The sequence below is a fragment of the Pholcus phalangioides genome, unplaced genomic scaffold, assembly GCF_987345545.1.
Source record: "Pholcus phalangioides strain wild (caught in Gottingen) unplaced genomic scaffold, Ppha-v1.0 ptg000039l_1, whole genome shotgun sequence".
NCBI lineage: Eukaryota > Metazoa > Arthropoda > Arachnida > Araneae > Pholcidae > Pholcus > Pholcus phalangioides.
The window spans coordinates 12,396,778-12,422,047 of NW_028301625.1; the positions used below are offsets into that span (position 1 = coordinate 12,396,778).

General features: G+C 33.6%; 1 protein-coding gene across 2 annotated transcripts; it reads left to right on the forward strand.

Annotated features, from left to right (window-relative positions):
- Positions 1 to 3,825: 3,825 nt before the first annotated feature.
- On the forward strand, positions 3,826 to 24,848 carry LOC149065594 (uncharacterized). Of its 2 annotated transcripts, none has more exons than XM_089253917.1 (2): positions 3,826 to 4,365; positions 23,392 to 24,847. In XM_089253917.1, the coding sequence occupies exon 2, from the start codon at positions 23,416 to 23,418 to the stop codon at positions 24,175 to 24,177; it is 762 nt and encodes a 253-aa protein (XP_089110043.1). In that variant the 5' UTR covers positions 3,826 to 4,365; positions 23,392 to 23,415; the 3' UTR covers positions 24,178 to 24,847. The 2 variants fall into 2 exon arrangements, with proteins under 2 accessions (XP_089110043.1, XP_089110044.1); XM_089253918.1 differs by lacking the exon at positions 3,826 to 4,365 and adding an exon at positions 11,880 to 12,447 and having other exon boundaries at positions 23,392 to 24,848.
- Positions 24,849 to 25,270: the final 422 nt, after the last annotated feature.

The window sequence follows — 25,270 nt, forward strand, 5'->3', positions numbered from 1 at the left end:
TAGAGAAACGATAACTATATATATATGTATATATATATATGAATACAAATCAGAATAACTGTTAGAGAATATATATATATATATATATATATATATTCTCTAACAGTTATTCTGATTTGTCTGAATGGAAAAAAATCTATATACAGTGTCCACTCCTATCGTTGTCCAATGGCTATTTCCTGAAACGTTGGTTTTAGCGACAACTTTCAATTAAAAAAAACGTTTCAAATGATGTCGTTCATCATCTTAGATGCCGTTCAAATGGAAAAAAAAATACTAATAAAAAATTTACGAAATTTAAATTTTTATACGGTCTCCCTGTTCTCTAACTTCGAATTAGAACGTTGTTGCCCTGTTTTTCCTGAGGCCAACAAAAAAATCCATGTTTCTAAGTGAAATATTCACTCAGATATTCAAATTCAAAAAACGGAGGGAAGACGGGAAAAAACAGGATTAAAGAAAATTCGGGTGTAAAAAAAGTTTACCCTGATTTATGATTTTTTCCCAACTTTAATTCATTTTTTGAATTCAAAAAATATCTCAGTGAATATTGCACTTGAAAACATGAAAGTTTTTGTTGGCCTCAAAAAAGGGGCCAAAAGGGACCAATCAGGGCAAAAACTTCTTTCTGATTAGAAGTTAGAGGACAAGGAGACCGTATAAAAATTTAAATTTTGTAATTTTTTTATTAATAATTTTTGTTATGTGAACGCCATTTAAGCTGATGGGCGACGACATCATTTGACAACGATAAGAGTGGACACCCTGCAGCGTTGGAAATCATTGGTGGTCCACTGGTCCGAGACCACTGATTAAACGATCGAACCACAGAGAAAAAAATTGCAGCGGTCCGCGGGACCAGTAGCTGAAAATCCCCCAAGCCCGGTGATACATTGATCGTGGAAGAATCTCCCATGGGAGAGTTGCCGATCCTCAATTGTTTAATGTTGTCTCAGTCATTTAAATGTCGAATGATAATCGTTTATTTGCTGTAAAAAATATTTAGAAAACCGCATCTGTGCCGAAATTCAAAAATTTATGAGCGGAACTGATTTTGATATGCTCGTGTATACATACAACATATATACCATCTGGTGTATTGCATCCATTCGATGAATCAAAATTTTTATGGCATTTGCATGCCATCCTAATCTCTTATGCTGTCATAAATTAAATTGAAATTTTATTGCATTTTTTGCCCAAAAAATAGCATTGCACTAGAATATCACTCTGAATTGTGAATATCATCCTTTAGGGGATCCATCTAATTAATTTTCTATCTTTTCTGTCTGACAAAAATGTTGGTGGTTTTTTTCGCCCCTTATTCTTGAGGGTGCATAAACAGCTCATTCCAGAGCCCTTTTTTTGTCTGTCTTGGCAGCCCTGACAACTGAAAATGTCTTATTTTTTCTGAATATGATAAAAAATAAAGACATGTGAATTTATGAAGATATTTGTTTTAATTATACCTTGATTAATGTTGCCTTTGAATCTTAAAAACCATTTAGTGCATATCTTCTTAGAAGAGAATATCTTTTTCTGAATGTTTTCTGAAAATATAATTTAGAAAATAATACCCCTTCATATATATATATATATATATATATATATATATAAACCTCCTCCACACTTGTTTTTCGATAAAACCACAACACAAAAGCAACAGTTGTGGTTTATCGGACCAATCATGATGTCTGCGGACCAATAAGTTCTCATATAAGGTAGGTTCTCTTTTATTTATTTATTTAAAAATACAAACTACAGGCAAAAGCCCAGTTACAGTTTGCATATATGAATACAAGAGTACAAGATGAAGACAAAAACATTTGTATATACAAAATAAAATTTAAAAATATACATCATCAGTATTACTGCATCTTAGAAATCGGTACAATGGAGAATTTTTCAAAACATTAGAACGATATGGAGGAACATAAAAAAGATTACGGCATCTAAGATTGATTCGTGGGCAATAAAAAATAATAAAGTTTAGAATATCAGGTGCATCAATATCAAAGTGAAGAATTTTTACAAAAAACCTAGTAAAAGGGCCCTGAGACGGCGAGTTTCAAGTGAATCATAACTGAACGATGAGCGAAGTATTTTGTTTGGTAAGTAATGATTATACATGACTGATGTTTCTTAAAATATACATAGCGTGAAAACCTGTTTTGAACACGTTCAATTTTAACTATATTAAATAAGCAATGTGGATTCCAAATTATGCTACAGTATTCCAAAACAGATCGAACATAGGAATTGAAAAGTAACAAAATAGTTTCAACATTGTGAAAAAGCTTACTATTACGAATTATAAAACCAAGACTTCTGGATGCTTTAGACACCATATAATTAATATGTTGGTTAAATGAAAAAGAACTGTGAAATATTACACCTAAATCCTTCACACAATCAACCCTTAGAAGTAATTGACCATCAATACTGTAATCATATATAAGTGGAGAATGCCTCCTACTATAGGTAATAAATTTACACTTATCAATGTTTAAATACAACTTTTTACACACCATAAATTCAGTTTGTTAATAGATTCGTGTAATTTAGCAACGTCATCAGCATTATTAATAACATGAAAATTTTTTACATCTTCAGCAAACATTAAGCATTTAGTATCAGTACAATCAGGTAAATCATTTATAAATAAACCTATAATTAACGCTGCTATATGTATAAATAACATGTCCTAACTGCAGGACCATCTTAAGAGCATCATGGGCTCCCGGGCCAAGTGATTTTTCTGCGGCCCTACCTGGACAATTCTTGAAAATTTCAACTACTCGTTTTTCTGAGGCCCTCTTCTCTTTAAAACCCCACGCCATGCCCGGGTGGGTCCATGCTTTAAGACGGCACTGACTGACTGATTCATAATCGCCGCGTTGAAACCGCTGAAGCTATAAACATGAAATTTTGTCAGTAGTTTTATTTCATTGCAGATATTCACCAAGAAGGGATTTTTCAGAATTCAACGCCTAAAAAGTCATAAGGGGGTTCAAAGTTCATATGGAGTCCATATTCAAATATCATCACACTGAGCCTAAACCGCTGAAGATATAACGATGAAATTTGGTCAATTGCTTTATTCTATAATGTAGAGACTCAGAAGGGATTTTTAAAAATTAAACCCCTAAAAGGGTCTGAGATGGTTCAAAGTTTATTTGGAGAAACTTTGAAGCTATAACTATGTGAAATGTGCTCAATAGTTTTGTTTTATAATGTAGAGACTCACTAAGAAGGAATTTTTTGAAATTCAACCCCTAAATCCATGTGAGCGGAGCCGTGGGTAACAGCTAGTACTGGTATAAATCGTAAGAGTACCAGGTATTTTTTCATAATAAGTTGAATAATATAGTTCGAAATGTTTAAAAAAAAATTTCATTTTGTTTCCTTTTGTAATCTATAAATTTTGTTGACATTGTAATTTTAATTCATATTTTGGTAAATGTTGTATTATTTTATATATTTTTGATTTCCACAGTATTACACATTAAAACTGACAGCACGTCGCTTTAGTCGTGCCGTCATGATTTCTCCATAACTTGAGTGACGACATACAGTATAAATTGAACATTCTGAAATACGTATATACGTACACTTCACCCATATTAACACATGAAAGCAGATGCCCAATTATGAAGCTTACTGGTTTAAAAAAATTAAGGGAGAAAAGAACTCGTTTGTTAAACTTTGATGTGTCAGCTGTTTGCCGATGCCAAAAGATGTTTCTTTTAAGTTGGCGAAATAATTCTTCACCAAACCGGAAACTGGATCTCAATGGATTCTTATGCCAAGTACTAACTGGTGATCATTTTCTCTCATAAGCACCACCAACACTTCAACATCACGATTCGCTTCATTGAGTGCTAATAAATTATTCCCTCCTGAGAGCAAATCTTGAAGAAAAAAGAACAAAATCTTTATTCTTCTTTAAGATATATTCATCCATCCTTGATCGTTTTCTTTTTATTTCTGTTATTTTGAGAGAGGCGGCCGTTCGTTCATTCATTTCCAACCGAGTTTTATTTGCTTTGGAAGAAAACAAACTTAAGCACGAGTCGTGAGAAAATCGTGCTTTTATTTTTCCTCTACTGAACGAAATTGGATAATGACCATGAAGTTTGTTGGATAAACTTATAGAAGTTCAAGAACCTTTATAACACAAACACCTGATGGAGCATCACTATCGATTGACATCAAATTGTGAGAAAGAGTTATAAGAGTACGCACATAAATTGTTTATGGAATTGACAACTCGTGTATTGACAACTCATGTATGGATTTTGATGAGCTACTGATGGTTTGACATATTGGACTGCAGAGCTTTGTTTGAAGCCGGTTTTCAGCCAGGTGAGCATAGTGATAAAGTATTTAAATATCTTCAAAAATATAGTAAGCATTATAATAATGATAATATTTCATGTGTTTCAACATATCCCGTATGTTGTAGAAGTAAAGATTATTCATCTGCTTTTTTTTCGTACGTTACTAAAACAGCTCATAGATCAGATTGCGACTAATGCTGGATTCATTTCTATATAGTTGCTAAATTCCAATTTATTTTAAAATTTCGCAAAAAAAAATTGTCCTCTTGAGATCAGGGGGAAAATATATAATTTTAATATTAAAATTGGTAACGAGCAGGGATAAGAGGATATGTGCACGCAAATTTTCAAAAAAACACATTTTCCAATTTTTCAACTTTCAAATACTTGAATTACCAGACAGATACCCACAACTTTCAAATACTGTAAAATTTTTTGCGTCCGTGTTCGAGTTTTTTCTCTACCTGCGCTGTATAAGTATTTTTTAACATATTTTAACATAAACTGTGTCGGCAGGCATTGTATATGCCTATGTTTTCCTTTGAAATGCTCTTTTCTCAAAACTGAGTTTTTGTCAGGTAAGGAACATTTTTTCAAACACCACTGGTTCAAATCTCCGGAAGCTTTGTGTGTCTCTCAACACTAAGGTGTTACATATGTTAAGGAGAGGATTTATTATTAAAAGTATTTAAAGAAATTTTATGGCACAAAGTAGGAGTAAATTTCAGTGATTTTTGAAAAAGCTGTATGTTATTGAAGTTAAAATTGTAAAAAAAAAAAACCAACAAATTAAAATCCTAAATGCTTTCATTAAATTGTATAAAAATATCCATAGAGTATTTTAGAAAAAAAATGAGTTCCTAAAGAGAATAGAAAGTTTTTAAATGTTCCTTATATAAAGGAAGATTTTTCCCATAGGAAGAAAGTATGGGAAGCCAAGATTGTGCACCAACTCCAGTAAGAATACAGTAGATCTCGCTTATAACGTTCCCACTTAGAACATTTGCCCGCTTAGTACGACTTATTTTCGTGGTTTTTTCAACTCTTACCAATACTTATGAAGATTTCCTGTTTAAAGAATTTTCTTGCTTACAATGTTTTTCATCACAATTTAACGAAAAACGTTATAAGCGGGATCCACTGTATTGTACATATGGTCTTCGTCATTCTTGAATTTCTTCCTCGATGAAAATGATTGAATGACTGATTTTTGTTTTCCGTTAGATTCTATTTCTCTTTTTAGGTTTTGGTTCATTTTTTTTTTTTTTTTTTTTTTGCACACCGTACGCGCTCCTATACTAGGGCTTGTTTTTTAAAGTCAATTCCGGACGGGTACTAATTCAGATTCATTACAAGTTTAAAACTTAGTTTAATTGATGCATAGAAAAAAAATTTAGAAGTCGAATCGTGGTATCAACTTTAATTTCGGAAGATTTAGTTTAAAGAAAGCAGTAAATTCTTGAAATATTATGACATCCATATTTGTTATGGGTATCTTTTTATCAGCCACCTCGATGGGCATTTTGAATGTTGTGGCGTTGTTGTTTGTATTTATATTTGTATTTATATATACAGGGTGTCCTTTGCTAATGCCGTCTTTAGCTCATGAACCGTTAGTCGTAGAGGTATGACTGCAATTTTAAGAATGCTCAAAATGAGTTCAAAAATCTCAGTTTTGAGAGTGGAAATACAGTGTCACAAAATAAAATATCTAAATTTTTATGTGGAACCTTTTTTCTTCTAACTTCCAATTAGAAAGTTGTTGCCCTGTTTTTTCTGAGCCCAAAAAAAATCTCATGTTTTTAACTGCAATATTCACTGAGATATTCGAATTAAAAAATCGAAAAATAAGTTTGGAAAGAACAATATAAATGAGGGAAAGGAAGCGGTTTCCCGTTAGTTTTTGTTGCTCTTCCCAACTTTTATTTTTGAATTCAACATGGGATTTTTTGGTTGGGCTCAAAATAGACAGGGTAACAGTTTTCTAATTGGAAGTTGGAGGGTAAAGAAGCACTATATAAAAATTTAGATTTTTTTTATTTTGTGGCACTCTGTATTTCCACTCTCAAAACTGGTAGAGAGTAATTTTTGAATTTTTGAAAGCATTTTGAGCATTTTTAAAATTGAAACCATACCTCAAGGACGAACGGTTCCGTGAGATAAAGACCGATCGCATTAGCACTTACAGGATACCCTGTATATATGTAATTAAATCACTGTGAAGGGAAATTTCGAAATGCCAGTCATGTAAAAACTGGTTGAAATCACTTATTTTTTATATTGCGTTGGAAATTTATAGTTTTTATAGGTAAAAGTGTTGAAAAAAAAAAATGTTCAGTCACAACTCTGTATATGCATGGTGAAACGAAACAGAATCGAGATACTTCTTCAGTGAATCAAGTAAGACAGATCAATAGTAGATTCATGAGTAAGCCCATTTCATCTTGAGAAATATAATATATAATATATTACCTAGGGCCCGAATGTTAACATTTGAATTTTCTGCCCTTTTCCACTGTCAGGGCATTTTTAGTATTTTCAGGATATTTTTTTACAAAAAAAAATGTTTGAAAAAAATAACATGAATACTAATTACATTTAACGCTTCTGAAAATATATGCTTCAATTTCTTAGGAAATAAAAAAGATGCATTTTTTTTTCATCACTTCTCTTGCAGCTTCCTTCACAGATAAGAGGCGAAGTTTAGCACAATTTGACTATTAATTTAGTGTTTATTAAAAATTCCAAGAGATTAAACGTATTACAGGAAAAATTTTCAAATCTTCAAATTCATGTTAAATGATTATTTAAATCCGCAAAATACTGCATGCATCAAGATTTCACAAGATTTGTTCTATCGGAGCAATATTGAAGGGCAGAGTACATGAAATCAAATTTCTGCATTCTGGTTTTCACCATTCGGTCCTTGCAGATAAAAAGCAAGGAGCTTATTGATGCCGTTGGCTGGATGGCCTCTGAAGTTTTTAGGTGTGCCGAAGGTGGGATAGACCAATCTGCTGTTGCGAAATTAGTCAAAGTGATGGAAAAAAACGTGGACCTACTATCTTTTGAAAATTTTTAATGACTAAACGGGAACGTATGAAAATTATAAAATTGAAGAGAGAATGGCTGACTAAATCTTTTTTTTTTAGTTTGCCAATAACATCTGTGATGTTGAAAGAAGTTTCTCTCGGTATAAAACAGAGGCGCCGTCATGAAGAACGCATTGGGAGGGCAGAAAGTTGCTTGTCATCCCGTATATACGGGACTCAAACGGGTGCGCAGGAGAGGGAAGGTGCATTGCATTTTTTTTTCAGAAATTATTGGGGGGGGGGGTTGCTCAGCCCCTTTATGAAATTTATTGCGGGCTCAAATGGTTTCAGCCCCTAGGTTCCGACGTCTATGGTACAAAACCTCTCTTATAATAACAAGTGCACAAGAAAATTTTGAATAAAAGTATTTTTATTCGTTAAGTGGATAAGTTATTTTTGCTTTTAGATTTCCTTACCGGTTCATAAATTATAACTTGTTTATTAAAAAGAATTTCATTGATAATTTTTAATGAAATCTAAATGTTACGAAGAAATTTATACAGTATTTAATTTTGATGCTATCAAAACGTTTTCCTTCAGTTTTCGTACACAATAGGTTTTTCAATAACTTCGTTTTGGTATTTTAATATTTTTGGGAATTTAGAGAATTTTTTCGAGTTTTCAGAACATTTTTGTAAGTCAATTTTTAGGATTTTTAGGGCAATAACATCCGTGCTTTGCATATTACTGACTTATTTCTTGACGAATGACATTTACTATCTTTAAAGGATTTAGTTAGAAATTTGAGATTAACATCGCTTCAAAATAAATTTGGATGAGCATGTATCTGTAGTGCCCCAGCGCTCATTAAACAGCCAAAGCACCCGATTTTTGTTCTTGTGTAAAACTTTGATCGATACCAACCCTAATAACACCATCGGAGTCACGTTTGATTCAAGAATTTGCATTATGCTGAGCGGAGTTTAAACATATATCAGGGTTATCATATTGGCGCTTTTCTTGTGATGATAACCACAAACAGTGCTGGCAATTCAAAAAACTTTTCAAGAGACTGCATCTTTCCCTGACAGTCAGATATAGATGCAAGATTCCTCGAAAGACTGGTTGTATTTGGAGATGATGATTTCAGGAAAAAATTCATCTCTGCCTCCACGGGGACTCGAACCCCGGTCTCTCGTTTGCCGGACAAGTGCTCTACTCCTAAGCTATAGGAAAATAAAGCAAGGAAAAATAAAAACTATGGAAAAAAATTTTGTTTCTTCTTTGGAGCGTTCTTGGAGTCTCCGTGGAGATGAATTTTTCATCCTAAAATCATCATCTCCAAATATAACCAGTCTTTCGAGGAATCTTGTATTAACAAGTGGAGGGATATCTCTACATACAAGTCAGATATAGATTAATAATATATAAACATGGCAAGATACCAACAACATTTACTTTCCGTGGGACTATACAGGGTGTTCTGTTAATGGACCGACAAACTCAGATGGTTGTTAGTAGGCATCAAGAGGAACAGAAATTGCAATGGAACATGGTGTCGCAAACCACGTTAAGAGGGGGGAAAATCGCGAAAAACGGAAATCGATGTTATACACCTAAAGAGGTGGATTGGACGTGCGGGACCTGTTGCTTGGCCTCCACGTTCACCGGATCTCAACCCGTGTGACTTTTCCCTATGGGGTCATCTTAAATCGCTCGTTTATGCGACGCCTGTGGACACACCGGAGGATCTCTTAGCGCGGATTGTCGTCGCTGCGGCAGAGATCAAAAGTAGACCTGGTATCTTCGAGCGCGTCCGGGAATCGTTTTTACGTCGTTGTAGACTGTACAATGACGTCAGAGGCCGCCACTTCCAACAACTCTTGTAATAATTAATCAAATAAATCTTTTTGTAGTTATTATTGTACTTTTTATCGTTTCAGCGTGACGTTGAAACCTGCATGCGTTTTTCGCGATTTTCACCCTCTCAACGTGATTTGCGACACCATGTTCCATTGCAATTTTTGTTTCTCTTTATGTCTACTAACAACCCTCTGAGTTTGTCAGTCCATTAACAGAACACCCTGTATATCCCTATAACTTATACCTTGTTGCTTGCTAATGCATTTCGCGTAACAAATTATTAGCAATTTATTAATTTATACTTGATAATTACAATGCAGTCCCCTTTTGAATAATTCAAAAATGCAAAAAACATTTTTTGTTATGTTCTCTAGTGAAAAATGCATAATGTACCCCTTATTATAATTATAACAAGCAGAATACTTACTCTACGTAAAAATGATTGATTAAAAAAACCATACGCATACTGTGTATAACAATAACCGGATAAAAGACACTGTGTCTAAAGTTACAGAAAAACTGAAGTTTCTTTCTTCTCGAGGTCTTTTGTTTGAGAAAAGAATCCCGTAATATGGAGCTTCTTTCAGTTGCGCAATGGCTTAGAAAAATTTAACAAGGAAGTCTGCACCATAGACTTGTTGAGAAAAATACAAGAGACACGTGCGTATATACTGTCTTTCGTACACGGTCTGATGGCTTGCTTCAACGAGCAAAAACAGAAAAGCAATTCTTGTTTTATTATATCGTTACCCATCTTCAAAACTTGTAGTTTGTGTTATTCTAAAAAAATTTATCCATATATACGTCGTTGCTTTTATTTGTTATATTCTATTCTTTCATCTTTTATTCAACTCGTCGACACGAGAAAGATGGTGGGCAAAGATACGTCTTTAACCAGAATCGGTGATGTAGAACTATTTTGTTATAAAGTTAGTTTTACCAGATTGGAAAACATGTTATATACCGAGCACGTAGTTTTCTATGTAAAGAAGCGCCAAAACAGATCGTATCTCACGATTATTATTTTTTTAGTTACCTAAACAATCGATGAACCTGTTAAAGATCTCTTTGAAAATAAAAAATGATAAAATCTTTGGTTTCAGCTAGAAAATTCATTCAATTTTGATTTAATTTTGCACAGTCCATGAACGACTTTGCAATTTTTAATTAAATTACAAAAAATAGTACAGTAGTATCAATACATCGGATTTTCTAAATTTTCAAATTTGTTTTGTTCATTATTGCGTATATCCATTTCTTGAATTATTTTAATCACTTGAATGAGAGATTAAATAGGCGCATTACACATGCTGTGTAAAGTCTAGTACTGGTTGCTATAATATTAAAATTTATATTTAATAAGGTTTAGTAGTAATAGTTTTTAATAGTAATTGGCACTTTATATAGTATGATGTGATTTCGGGGAAATTCTCAGATTTTCCAAAATTTTGCCAAATAAAATTTATAAGAATTTGAGTAAGGCCGGGATCACACTATAAAAGTTTATAATAAAAGTTCTTTTATAAAACTTTAAAAAAATGCAGCCAATAATCGTAAGGGTTACATTCGCGCAAATGTAACCGATAGTGTTATTGGTTGCATTTTTGAAATTTTGTAAAATATCTTTTACCCAACTTTTATAGTGTAGTCCCTGCCTAAAATATATACTATTATAAATTTGGGGGCCCAATTAAAACATGGGACCCTGGGCAAATGCCCATGTTGCCCATGCTGAAATCGGACCCTCCTTTTGTAAGAATCAAATCTTAATTCAAGTCTAGATTCATTCCAATAACTTGTTCTCTTCTGTATCAACATAATATTGTTGTTACAACCATTATTAGCCTAGTGACTAAAATACTCCTAATACGCCGCATTATGTGCATAATTTTTTTACAGTTTTTATTCCGGAGTTTTCTCTCATATGTTTCTCACCACACGAAGTCGGTCAAAATTTACTTTTGTTAAAAAAATATAACAAGGCACTTTTTTGCTTGACATAATAACCGTCCAGAAAATAACTATATGGCGTAGGTGCAATGTTTATAAAAGGTTTGCCGAAAAATCCGTGAACCAAGAACCGTAGAAATACCGGTTCGAAAAATTTAACATTTACTCTCTTTCTTTTTTTTTAATCACATCAAATGATGTTGAGATCAAACTATGGATCTAGAAACAAAAACATTGCTCAAAAATGACGTTTCCTTCAATCCCGTTTTCGAAAGTAGATCCCAAAGGACTGGTTTATGTTCAGCAAGTAACCCACTCAATACTGAGTTTACATACGATCTTCAAGCAGTCCCATACGTTGTTATCTAAGCTATACTGGAAGTTTATGTAATTTTTCAGCACTGAGAGGTCGAAATATGAAGTAAATAATAGAACAGCGAAAATAATGAAAAAGAAGCAGATATCCGTGGGTCCAAGCGAAGCCCTGACCTCTTGCTTTTTATCTGTTTTACCTCGGTTATAAGACAGGTTCACCTAGAAACCGGTTCACTTGTGAGTTAGCATTCTCTTTGTGTGAATTAATATAGGTTCACATACACGTATTGAGTGTATATTTATTTTTTCTTCGATTATTTATCTTTTTTTTTCCCCATTCATGTGCAAAGAAGATGAGAAAATCGATTTTCTTTCTTCTCAACATTGAGAAACGGACACGTTTTTGTTTGTTTGTTGCAGTTTGTTCTTGGGGCGTGTCATAGCAGTAGGTTGGTTGCAGACGAAGAACCACCTACAGCATTTTCTATGAAATAGCCTCTTAGTTAAGAAATGAAGAGTAAAACTTTCCCCGTAATTCCATAAATTAATATTAATGATCTCAGTTAGTTTGTGTTTGGGTCTATTGCGAGGATGCAGAGCCTTGTGCTCAGTGTGAACTTAATAATTTATAACATTATTATTTAATTGCATGGGATATCCATAGGTCGATGAATCACCCGCACATCCAATAGCAAATACGTTACATGTCTATGAAAGCTCGTGGTCCACATTGAACAGTGTCATAATCATGTCAATCTCCTGGGTAAATATAATGCATGCACACCAGTTGAACTCGATTTCGCTGCTTGAAAATATTTATCACTTAAAGCCATTATGATGAAATAGTTTTTAACAAGCGATTTGACTCGATGAGATGCTCATAGAGGTTTTTTTCTCACATCGTAGCATTGCTCTAGTTGGCCTACGGAAAACGTACACGTTTCGAGGTATGTTCTTTTATTTATGTTGGAAACGAGAGAATATTTTGCTTTCTGTAAGAGAAACCACAAAAGACATTTTTCTAATACACAGAAATTTGTCAGAATGATAATGAAAAAAAGTAGTATGTTTTTTTTCAAACCTATTTTTCCTTTTAAGATGATAATATATTTTCTTTGCAAATGTTTGTTCTAATCATTCATGAACTGTAGCAGAATACTTTGTTTCTTAGTTTGTTGGGAAATTCATTGGGTGTTGTTCCTCGTACAGACAGACTGTAAGATTCATAGAGGTCATGCCTAGAATTTGTTTTATACTTCCTTTATCGGCTTTAACTTGTAAAAACTCTGCACGTTTCTACAGCGAGCGAAAGTTGAATTGCCAGTAGATGGGGATTTAGATCACGTTTCATTACTTACTCTGATAACCATCGTCACAGCAATCATTCGTTGCTTTTAGGTAGCTATTTTTAGGAGATTAAAATGTGAAAAAAAAATGCAGGGTCCATGAGAAAAAGATATGAACTGATTCAAAACACAGGTCAAGATGAGTGTCTGTATTTGTTGATTTCTTTTCGGTTGAACTTTCATTCAGCAGAACCCGACTTTACGCAACAGAAATACTTACCAATATAATATTTTCCTCTTGAGAAATCGATACTTGAAAATCGGCTTAGTAGCTCACGTGATCAATTACGTCCTTTCCTTATTCTATTGATCGGAAACATGAGAATTTTGAAGATGATTTTTTACGGGCTTAACAAAAATAGAACTTCAGTTTTTGTAGTAGTATTTATTTGTTTGCTTAATTTTATCGAATACATTTTTTTCGTTCCTAACAATTGCAATTTCCGGAAAATGGGTGACTCTGGTGTACATTGTGCACTGATTTCCATGCTGAAGATAAAAAAATGCGACTTTCATTTGACATAATTCACTAATATTCTAAATTTAGAGGTATTTCACACCAGTTTTATTTATAAGAATTCAATAACAATATTGATTGAAGTGCATTGTAAATAATTAAAATTTTATTTATTATAGTTATTAATTTAAAAAAGGATTCAAGTTAAACCTTTTATGCGGTTTCGAAAATACTTGCACCGATAGTCTTCATAGGCGTAAAGTTAGTGAAAATATTGGGAGGGCTCAAAAATGTTAGGGGGTCTCAAACCCAGTTTTTCCATAGGTAGTTATGAAGCTGGTGGCAAATATTCGGGGGAAGGTCTAGAACCCATGGGCCAGATACAAGTTTACGCCCATGAATACAGTCGCACCTCGTTGAGACGAAGTCGAAAAACACCGAAAATAATTCAAGCCAAGCGATAAAACAGCGATTTGATTACGTCTTACGTGAAAAATATTATTTTGAAATTTCACAAATGCTAAATCATGGATGCATAAATCATAATTATCCGTGATTTCAGTATAGACAGCCTCTTTAGTACTGTACTCTTCGAACCTTTCAGATATAACGTGAATCACTGTATAACAAAAAGTAATATTAGCACCTTTTATAAAGTAAATATCCTTTATTTTAGGATTCACTCCGTTTCCTTGAAGAGAAAGCATTCTTGTATTACTAATAGCTCAATTAGAGACAATATCTTATTCAAGAGAAAATATGATAAGGTGGGTGGGAATAATCGAGAAGCTATCCATATTTAAATGAATGACAACCATATTTCTATGGGCAGATATTTTAGTTACTTAGCTACTTTTTCTGGCTTATTATTTTTGTGTAGCTGTATTTAGGCTATGAGAACCATATATTTATTGGGTTTTTCTAATATTATTTATTATTTTTTATTATTTATTTATTTTTTCCAGCCACTTTGTTGGGCAATTTGCATGTTGTGGTTTCTGATTTTGTATTTGTATTTACAGCCCTATATAATCATCCGAAAATAGTTTTTTTCTGGGAAATACCAAAGCATAAGTATCAGTGACGCATTGAAAAGCGTTGCTGTGTTTTACTGTTATGTGTATTAAAGCTCTCGACTGAAAACACTATTATGTGTATTAAAGCGCTCGACTGAAAACACTATTATGTGTATTAAAGCGCTCGACTGAAAACACTGTTATGTGTATTAAAGCACTCGACTGAAAGTCAAGTGTTATGGGGTTATGTAACTAGGATATTCTAAGGATACCACAGGTATAAATCGGGTAAAAGAGGAGACATGACAGGAGATTAAGGGAGATATAGAACGCTGTGAAAAAATGGACGTGAAGCTGATCTTCAGGTTTCCTTGAAACTAGACAAAGAAAAGATTGTTTTCTGACCATCAATCATAATTGTGACCACATTGATTTATACAAATGCAAAATTATAAACAACAACAGGCAAATTGCCCACCAAGGTGGCTGGAAAAAATAAAAGAGAAATAAAAATAAATCGTATTAGAAAAAGCCATAAAAAATTATGATTGTTGTAGATTTCATCGAGAAATACTTGAAATAAATTTTCTTTTGAATTATAAACTCATTAAGAACATAGGCTTAAGGACATAGGCAATGAATGAAAGTTCTGGCGTTCATTCATTCATTGCCTATGTCCTGGACTCTAGGCTAAAACCCTGTCAGCACTTTGTCATTTGGAAACCGTGTTTCTATTTGTGAGATGTAATTATGCTATTTAAATGTTTCGTTAGCACAACGTAAATATGTTTCTTAATGAGTTTATAATTCAAAAGAAAATTTATTTCAAGTATTTCTCGATGAAATCTATAACAATAATAATTTTTTATGGCTTTTTCTAATACGATTTATTTAATACGACCAGGACATAGGCAGTAGAAAGGGACTCACTCCTGAATCAGAGTAAGGAGATGCTTGAGGCTGGAAACACAAGAAGGAAAGATAATTGAAAGGTGGCCGTAAGTGAAAAAAAGTTGATAAATAAATTTTTGAACAGATGAAAATAATAAAGCAAGAATGATCAAAACAGTGTCTAAACATCATTCTAGTTTTTGGCATTATCTTGTGAATACTTCTATTTTCGAAGGCAACTTCGAAGAGAAATAAGACAAGCAGCTATATTAAATTGTTGAACCTATTCGTAAGACAGGAAACAAAAAGTATCCAATTGTCCCATTTCTGGTTTGCAAAATTTTTTAAAGTAATTGGATTAGTTGTGTCAAATTATTGAATTACGGATTTAGTGAGAATATGGATATTAAAATGTGTGTTTGGCTAAATTAAATACTGTGTATCTCAAAATGTGCGATGCAGCTCTCGAACTTTGTCAAGAGCGTCGCGATAAGCCGAGAATATAAACGTGTGTTTAATTTCTTAGTTAGAAGGCAAATCGGGAGTCTGAAGCACACACACACACACACAAGAGGTATAAAACACATATACAGCTTAACATTACACTTATACCCCTTTGTGACTTAAACCCTAAAATATGGGTTTACTCAACGTTATATTAATGTTATTGCCTTGAGAGAGCCACAAGTATATGATCCCTTGGGCAAGAAAGTCAAGGGTGTCAACGTAAAATACCGTTAAAAAAACATAATAATGTAGCATTATATTTATATATTAGATGAGCGTTCGATAATATTGATCACAAGCGTAGGCACCGAAACCTGGGGACTGGAGCTGTTTCAGCCCCTCCCCCAATAAATTTTAGGAGGAGGTTGAGCCCCTCAATAATTAATTAATATACAATCTAATGCACCACTCCCTCCTTCATAAAAGCTTGAATCCCGTACATACGGAACAACTTTCTGCTCCCTCAATGTTGTCTTCATTTCAGCGCCTCTGATCATAAGATGATAATAATAAAAAAATTATAATTCAAAATTAAGGGAGAAGCGTTTTTAATGAGCCACCTTGAAATTAGAAAGCAAGCTGTCAAGGTAAATACGAAAACTTGGTGATTTTTTTTAAATAGTCATTTCTAAGGGCCGCTGTCATGGAGATCCTTTTTGCCATCGTAGAAAATGATCATTCTGAAGCTTGAACTAGACCAGCCATCTTCAACATGTTGCTCGCGTGCACCATTGTGCTCCCTGAAGCACTAAGAGTACTCAATGTTTATGTCTGATTTCGTGCTCGTGAGCACTTGATAAACGATTCAATTAAACACCCTGTAAAAATTGCATTCAAGAATTCCAATTAACGCAGATTTCAGGCATATGTATGTCAACGTTGCCGTAAGTGTGCTCTTCGTTTGATGATAAGCATAGGCAGTGCTCCCGACTGAAGAAAGGTTGAAGACCCTGAACTAGACTGTTTTATGATTGTGAATGCCAATGGTCTCCTCTCTCTCTATATATATATATATATACGTCACCGTTTAAAATTTATACAAACCCATTTTGATTTCAGATACCTTGTACTACTTGGTTTGAATTTAGAAACTGCAATTCGCTTTAAACACAATCTGATTGGATGTTGATTAGTACTCCCCCTTTGCCTTTCGTTCCATGTGTTTAATCCATGTTTCTATTATGCTCTTGTGACATAAAATAACCTCGCAACTTAATTATGGTAAACTTCAATATTCGAACATAAATTCATATATGCGTTGATTTGAAAAGACCGTAAAATATTTTGGGCTCTCCTAATGGTGCTAATGGAATTTGACGATGAAAAAAAAACCCTTCCTTTTACATTTTTTCGATCGCATGTATGTTGAAAATGTTCTCCATCCTCTACAATGGATTTCACACAATCCCAGCGGCTAATTACGAAAAGTTATTATAACATCGTGCAAAGCGAATGAACTTCATAAAAACCTGATGAATAGTAATTGTAATCAATAAAGTAGGATTACGGGTTAGAACTTGGCAAAGCTACAATAATTATACATATTATAGGGTCTAGTGAATTAAACCACATTTAAAGGAATGAATTTATCTGTGCCGGTCAGGGTGAGAAGTTGGTTGAATAATTGCAATCTAGTAAAACATGATTGACATGTTTTTAGAAGTTCTTTTGAAATAAACATGGAAAATTATTTCGCTCTACTTTCCTTTGTTCATTCTCAACGAATCCTTCAGTAAGCAATTATAGCGCCATATACCGCAATATTTATTAGAACATCTCTATATTTATAGCTATTCTTATAACAAAAAAAATAACTAAATAAAACTATCAAAATAAAACGAGATTAAAAAACTGGTTGTATTTCTGTTGGTTCAAATCAGTTTTAAAGTTCGGATTTCAAAATATGTAGTGCTGAATAGGTATAATAAGAACGACATTTTATTTCACTTATGGACGGATTAGCTGTCATATTAGGTCGGCACGAAAGTACTGAGCATTTTCAGTAGCTGTATATGTGTTTCTTTCTCTCTCTCTCTCTCTCTACTATCTTTTTATTATATAAGTAGTGTAGGGGTTGGTATACCGCACCGCGCTGTTTTGGCACGCTACATCTCCGGGGATCCTCCGTCTCTAGGTATTTACTGAGATATAGTATGATATGGTCTTCCCACTCCGAGGACCCTCCGTCTCTGTGTTTATCCCCACTTTCGGTATCTCGAACGAAATCTCTCTCTTATCTCGAGTTTTTGTCTATTCATAGTTATTTTATTATTTATGTTTCAACTATTACTTTTTATTTCATTCACCTGAAATTTTTATATATTTCTATTAAAAGTTTTTAAAAGTTTAAAAAAGTTTTAAAAATATGTTTTAACGTACTTAATTTTTTTATACATTTATTTTTGTTATATTAGATTCAAGATTATTTTTACCGACTTTTTTTGTTTTTTTATTTGAAATTTTTCACTTTAATACATTTTTCAATTTCTATACAAAGTTTTTCAATTCAACTCTTTAAACAAATACTTTTAAACTGATTCTTTTTTCTATATATTTATAATATATTAATTCAATATTGTTATTTACTTAATGTTTTCTTCATTTCTTTAATACTTCTTATATTCCATTTATGAAATTATATGATACATATAAAAAATAAGAGAATGCATACAAAAAACCCACAAGACAGGAAACAAGTCTATAGCAAAAAATAATTTATTCATGAAATAGGGGCGTATATACATATGGGAGATAGGGGATTTTCCCCTATTGTAGAAACATTATCAATATCCGTAGGGTAACGTGGAGAAGTCATCCTTCAATATACTTTCGGGCGACCCAATATAAAATTCTTCTTGAATGGAACCTGTGTAAAAACGAAACGAGAGAGGTCGAATTAGAAAAAACCCCAATATTTTTGTAATATAAATTAAATAATTAATTAATTTTGTAATATAACAAATAAAAATTTAAGTAAATATGAATTCTGAAATTCAATGAAGTCCTGAATCGTTTCTGTTTGCTAGAAGCTACCATATAACTCGGAAAAATAATCGGGAAGAAAACGTACGAGACTGCCAAAAAAGATCGGATACTTGACGGCATTACATAAATCTATGCTGCAAAACAAACTTCAAGTAAAAATTGATACTATTTTCTGAATTATACATATGACTCGCATTAAATATGATTCGCATGGAATATTAATTTTGAGCTTATTTACTTGTTTTATCTAGATATATATGATGTTATTATGAAATTCAATGAAATTATGACTTTTTATTCTCCTGCTTTTATGATTTGACGTTAACCTTGAGCAACGAAAGTGCCCTTAATTATTTCAAGTTTAAACTCAAACTGCAAGTTAATTTTCGATGTGAAATTCTACAACATATAAGAGATTTGAATTTCATTAAATAGAAATAACTCTGTTAGAGACAATAAAAACTGCTGTCATAGAAATATTCATCACAATTACTATCATAATCATATTTCAGATATTTAAAGAATATTGCACTGCTCCGTAAGCTTCTCTGCTGTAAGAATCATATTATTATTAATTATTTTTCCACCATTAGAAGAAAATTTGTTGCGTTTCAAATAGAAATACAGTAAAAGTCCGTTATAACGATAGTTATAACAATCAGACGGATAATTATCGTTACAACAGATTTCTAGTTATAAACAAATCTTAGTTTTTTGCACTAGAAACATAAATGGGAAAAAAACAAACTAGATAAATTTATCTTTTATTCTTATGTTTTGAACGACAGTAGACTCTCGCTAATCTGACACATATCGAACCCAGGGTGTGCCAGATTACCGAAATCACCGTATTACTGTAAGTCAATTGAAAAAGCCCATTTAAACAATATAAACTTGTGCACAATGACATGTTTTTCTCTCAAATGCAAAATCAACCCGCCTTTTAGGCGGGATTACTGGACGGGCCGGATCATTGAGTCTACCGTACATTTTTCTGAAATATGCATCTAGAGTTAGCTGTTTATGCATAAGTAATGTTGATTGTTTTTCAGCCACCTCGTTGGGCATTTTGTCTGTTGTGGCCTTTGTATTTGTAAGAACTCGATTCTTCAACTAAAAATGTTACTTTTAGTTGAGGTTTCCCCAAAAAAATCATTTCTCTCTCCAATTATAATATAAACAGGTCACACATAGTATATAGCAATAAATGTTTCAAATAAAGATAGTAATAAATGCTTAACACAGAAGAATCACAAATCATCGTCCACATTGATATAAAATTGTTGTTTCACTGTATATTTGCACTATAAGGAAAAATAAATTTTGAATTCAACAAGGTGTTTTCTCTTAATACTGCATCAAAATCTGCCATCCTATATGACCTATCACCCCCATAAAAGTTTAACGCGAACAAAAATAAATTTGAATATTCAGTTTTCTTTTGTTATTGTCGCCCTCATTTTACTGAATGGTCGACCTAGTGGAAAAAAAAAGAAAGAATAGCTTTCTCCTTTTGATTTTGTCTGTATATTTCTCCTTCAGTTTATAGCAAAATGTCGGAACGCCCTTCAGGGAACCAGTTCTTTGAAAACTGCTTTTAGCCAGCATGAAAACAACTTCCAGATACTCCCACTCGTATAATTCCAGCCATCTCTTGTTCTCACACTAAAAAACCGACGCTTTGTAAAAAACTGTATAACTATGAAGTTTTCGAAAATAAAATGACAGCCTCTCCTTTATTTGAACGTTTATGTTATTTTATATAATTTTTCGTGTGATTTTTTTTTATTGGTCTACATATTGTCACCATAGGAGGCGTTTATTTCCTTCCTACATTGGAAAAACGTTTCCTCAAACTTCTAAGCAGGGTGTTTTTCTATGACAATTGATTCGAATGATGTTTACATAAGATCCACAAAATGTTAATTTGAAAGCAAAAAGTTTCATTTTTTTATGGAACGTTAGATTTAAATGATATTTAAAATTAATTTTGATTAATTTTATCACAAATTAATTTATCAGAAAAGCACAGAAAATTCTAGATAAATGGGCCTTTGTTTAATTTCTTATTTATTTAGATAATAAAATAAATCATAAAGGGGTATACATATGCGGTATATCTCTTTCTTCATGACATTTTTAGTTCTCGAATGAATGTTATTTGGGCGAAAGTGTCAGTTAGGGGGTGTCACGCCCCTTGAAGTCGAATTTTCAAAAATGACTTCAAAAAATATTTCATTCTATTGGAAATAAAATACTAAAAATTTCGTGTCAATCGGTTAATTTGTTATTTCAAAATAAAAGAAGTAATGAATTATAAAGTAAATATATACAAGAAAAAACACTTTGAACGTAGTTTGCTCAGATTGCAGTTTTCAAGTTCATACGTAAGATTAACAAAAAAAAAATACTTACTTTGCCAAAATTCTAAAATTTTGCAGAAATTTTTATTCGACATGTGTTAGTAAAATAGGCCTCGAACTTGGATGAAGATCAACCGTTAGGTATTTAAGAATTTTTAAAGTTTAAAAAATATATATAAATTTCAAAAATCTAAATTCAAATTTTTTGAAAAAATACTTCTCGTTAGTGAATTGCTAAATCCAAGGTACTATCGCATGTTGAATGAATATTTCTGCAAAATTTAAGAATTTTTGGGGCAGCTATTTTTTTCTTTATCTCACGGACGAGCTCAAAAATTGAAATCTGAGAAAATCGCGTTCAAAGTGTTTTTTCTTGTATACGTTTACACCATAATTCATTCTTTCTTTCTTTTATTATGAGAGAACAAATCATCCGATTGTCATGAAATTTTTAGCATTTTAGCACACCCTTTAATCAATCCTTCCAAGACATCTAATGATGTTAACCATTGGAGTCAAAGGCACATCAAAAAACAATGCAAACCCACTACTTCTCTTGGTCTAAAAACATTATATCGTTAAATGATGATAGCCACGAGTATCTAATCACTTACTTTGTCTATTTAGCGTTTCTCGTTGTTTCTGAACTCATGAACCACTAGAATGTCTGAAACAATTCGGAGGACCCCTAACTTACAGCGTGATTAGAGTGACCTGTATTTTCTGGAACATGCCTATGTTTTTAGCCATTTCGACTTTTTCAAGTAATTGTCCCGTTTTTTCAACTATTACTATTCGTGAATGAAGATAATTTTTGTAACTTACAAAATTTCCGAGAACTACGTTTCAGTTTACCGCGAATTCTAGTGACCCATTGGCAATCTTTCAGCAATTGTTGATCATTTTTCTCAATGAAATATGGACACCTAAGTCATGATAGACGTTTCCTTCATAAAATGCATTTTTGTTTACTGTAAAAAATTTGTAGTCACTCTTTATTATATTTTTCTAACGAGCTTGAGGCGACAACCGATGGATGGTGTCTTCATTTCCAATCCAACTCATCAATGGCAGTAAATTGCAATATAGCGGTATGGCCAGAGTTGGTGTTTGGTGAAGTAGTAGTAGTCGCTCTTTGTTAGCCGCTGTGGTGGTCGAGTGGTCATAGACACGGACTCGCATCGCGAGAACTCGGGTTAAAACCCCACCGTCGTGGTGGTCGGCTGAAGTTGGTTTTCTGTAATTCCCAACTACGAGGCGCGAATGCGCGCCAATCTCCCCGTTAAAACGTCTCGCCACAGAGAGCTACAGGCCTACAACGTACAAATAATTCAATCATTCTACTTCACTTATGGTTAGAAAAAGTGATGGCAGATCGCAGCACAACACACTGCAAACATTGCACAGAAACAAACTTCACGTTAGGTTCACAACACGGACACGCACATTCCAACTTGTACCAATTCGTTAGAAGTTCCACAGAGAAATGTGGACGAGGTGCATGTCTGGTATAGTAGTAGTTGTTCTTTCTAATTGATGTAGGCTGTGTCACAGACACGGCTGCAAGTTTCGACGTAAATACTTTCTTTGTGCCTACCTTTACGTGGTAGGTATTTTATTTTTTGCGAACCGAGCTCATCTCTGGTCTTTCGCCAAGGGCAATTTACTACCTATTCAGTTGTGCTAGAAGTGTAAGGGTGTGTACCTAACAGTTTAAGTGCGTATGTAGCGTTGTTGATTTTTCAGCGCTGCCATCCGCGTGGTAGATATTGACATAATATGTAATCGGTATCATCGGATTTATCTTTGGGATAGCTAACAGATGATATCAATGTTATCTATTCTCGTCGCGAATTTCTCGACACACAGCGTTACGAAAACGGGTCACGAGCCTTTTGCCCAGACTGGAAGAGGTATGAAAACCAAAGTAGCATAGCTGGATTTGTCTCAAAAATGTCTATCAGAGCGTTGCAAACCTCCCGAGATATAGCTTAAAACAATTTCTTTGCGAAAGCGGGTCGTGACCCTGGTGTCAAGACCGAGCTCACAAAACCAGAAAGACATCATGAGATTTGTCTTAACGAGATCTACCTGCAGACATACAAGACACTGATATATATTCTGAATACTTCCTAAGATATGATCCGAAATAAACTATTCCGTTACGCAACTTTTTGCCAATGCACCCAGTACCATCAGATGATTTAAAAAACGTATTCACGTCAAAAAAAAAAAACAAAGAACGTGAAAACTTTTTCGCCAGTATTATGAATTGGTTGGATATATTTTCTTTTGCTCACAGTTGCGTGTGTTTGTTTCTTTCCAGGTTTTGAATCGAACCCGAGTCATAATGGACCGAAACATTCCAGATGTCAGGAACATCTTTGGACATAAAATAATGGAAGCACCATGTAGGGAACAGCTACGCTCATACGATTATTCTCCTCGCAGTCGTCGAAGATGTGATTATTCAAACAATCAAGACTTCACTGATTACCGTCGGCAAACACCCAAGAATACGGACATACGAACTAAAGAAACGGGAAATGCAAAGCGGTCATCAAGACCCCGAGAAACGGGCTACGATGAGAGAGATTCAAGACCTCGACCAGATGAGCATCAAAAGAGCAGCTCGAACAAGAATCGAGAAAAAGATTCCGGTCGATACTCAACCCGGACCCTTACTGAAAGAGATATACGTCACCTCGAAAGACATTTGTCAATGAAGAAAACAATAAGGAAACAAATTAGTAGAAACCTTGCCCAAGCATTTGTTGAAGATCCAGATATTATTTTAAAGAGCGAAACGCCTTCTCCAACCAAGGAGAAATCGTCAGACAGATCATTTACTTTGACCAGAGCTAAATTATCTAAATCGGAACAAAACGTCTTAGAGCTCTTGAAAGACAACGAAACTGATTCGGGTCACTGCAGTGCTGACAATCATTGCAGCTCTGATGATGAAGATAACAAGAAACAGTCCAAGTATGATGTGAGAAATGTTTCTGAGGAAAAACAAGAAATACGGTCCAAAAAAGAAATTTCATCGAAAGACGATGGAAAGTTTTCGTTTTGGAAAATGTTTTCCATGAAACCAAAAGGGAAACGGTAAAGATTTCATCGTGAGTGAAAGTTCCTCACAAATTGGCTAAGTTTTCGTTTAGCTCTTGATAGTTACTAAACATTTAAGCAATGTCTGTGATAATATATAAGCCTATTTAACGCAAGCTTGCTTCCAGCTCTTACAACGTGAAATTCAAGATTGTGTTATTCATCGCAATTTTTCAGATATCTTTGTGCGGGAAAAGGTGGTTCTCACACACACACAGAATGGGTAAATGGGTATAATGATAACTGTATTAGCCGTGAAATCAATCGCTGGTATCAGAAAAGTGTCAAAACGAAACAAGAAAACTACAAGTACTCAATTAACCGCGAGTGGCCAACGGTAAAAACTGAGGTTTCTTTTCCTTATTGTTATTGCGCGAGCACGATTTTTAGTTTTGTAAAAGAGAATGAAGTATACTCAATCCTTGATAATTGTTTGTGCCAATTTTGTTTAAATAACGAAGCTGTGAATTTAAGCTTTTTTGCTCGATAACCGTTTTTTTAAAGTTATTTTTTGGTGACCAGTAGATTTTAACTCTTGTGCAGGACTGCAAGAGTTTTATTGTGCCTTGAATTGTTACCTCTCGATGAGGGATACACTGTATGTATTTTAAAATTAGATTTTCATGTCTAAAAGTGATCGAATAAACTTTCATTTTTTTTTACGAAAAAATAAATCTCGATGAATCATCAATACAGGCTGTCCCATACATTTGGACGAAATTTTAAAAATATCATAAAAAAAAAAAAAAAAATAAATTGGCATACCGGTATGCAGTTCGTACTATTAACAGTTTGCAGTTCATACCATTGACACTAGCAAAAATTAGTTAAAATTCTCACCAATAGGAGACGCTATTTGGTGCCACGTCAACAAAATACATTATCGAACTCCATTATACCCCCCCCCCCTCGACCGGTCGTCTTAAGAGCATCACGGGTCGGGTGCTCGGGCAAAGTGATTTTTCTAAGGCACCTACCTAGCTAGAAATTCCTACTAAATTACATGCTTACTCTAGAAAATTTTAACCAGATCTCATTTTCATTAAGCCCCCTTCAACACCTGTGTTCGGGTGGGCCCATGCGTTAATCCATTT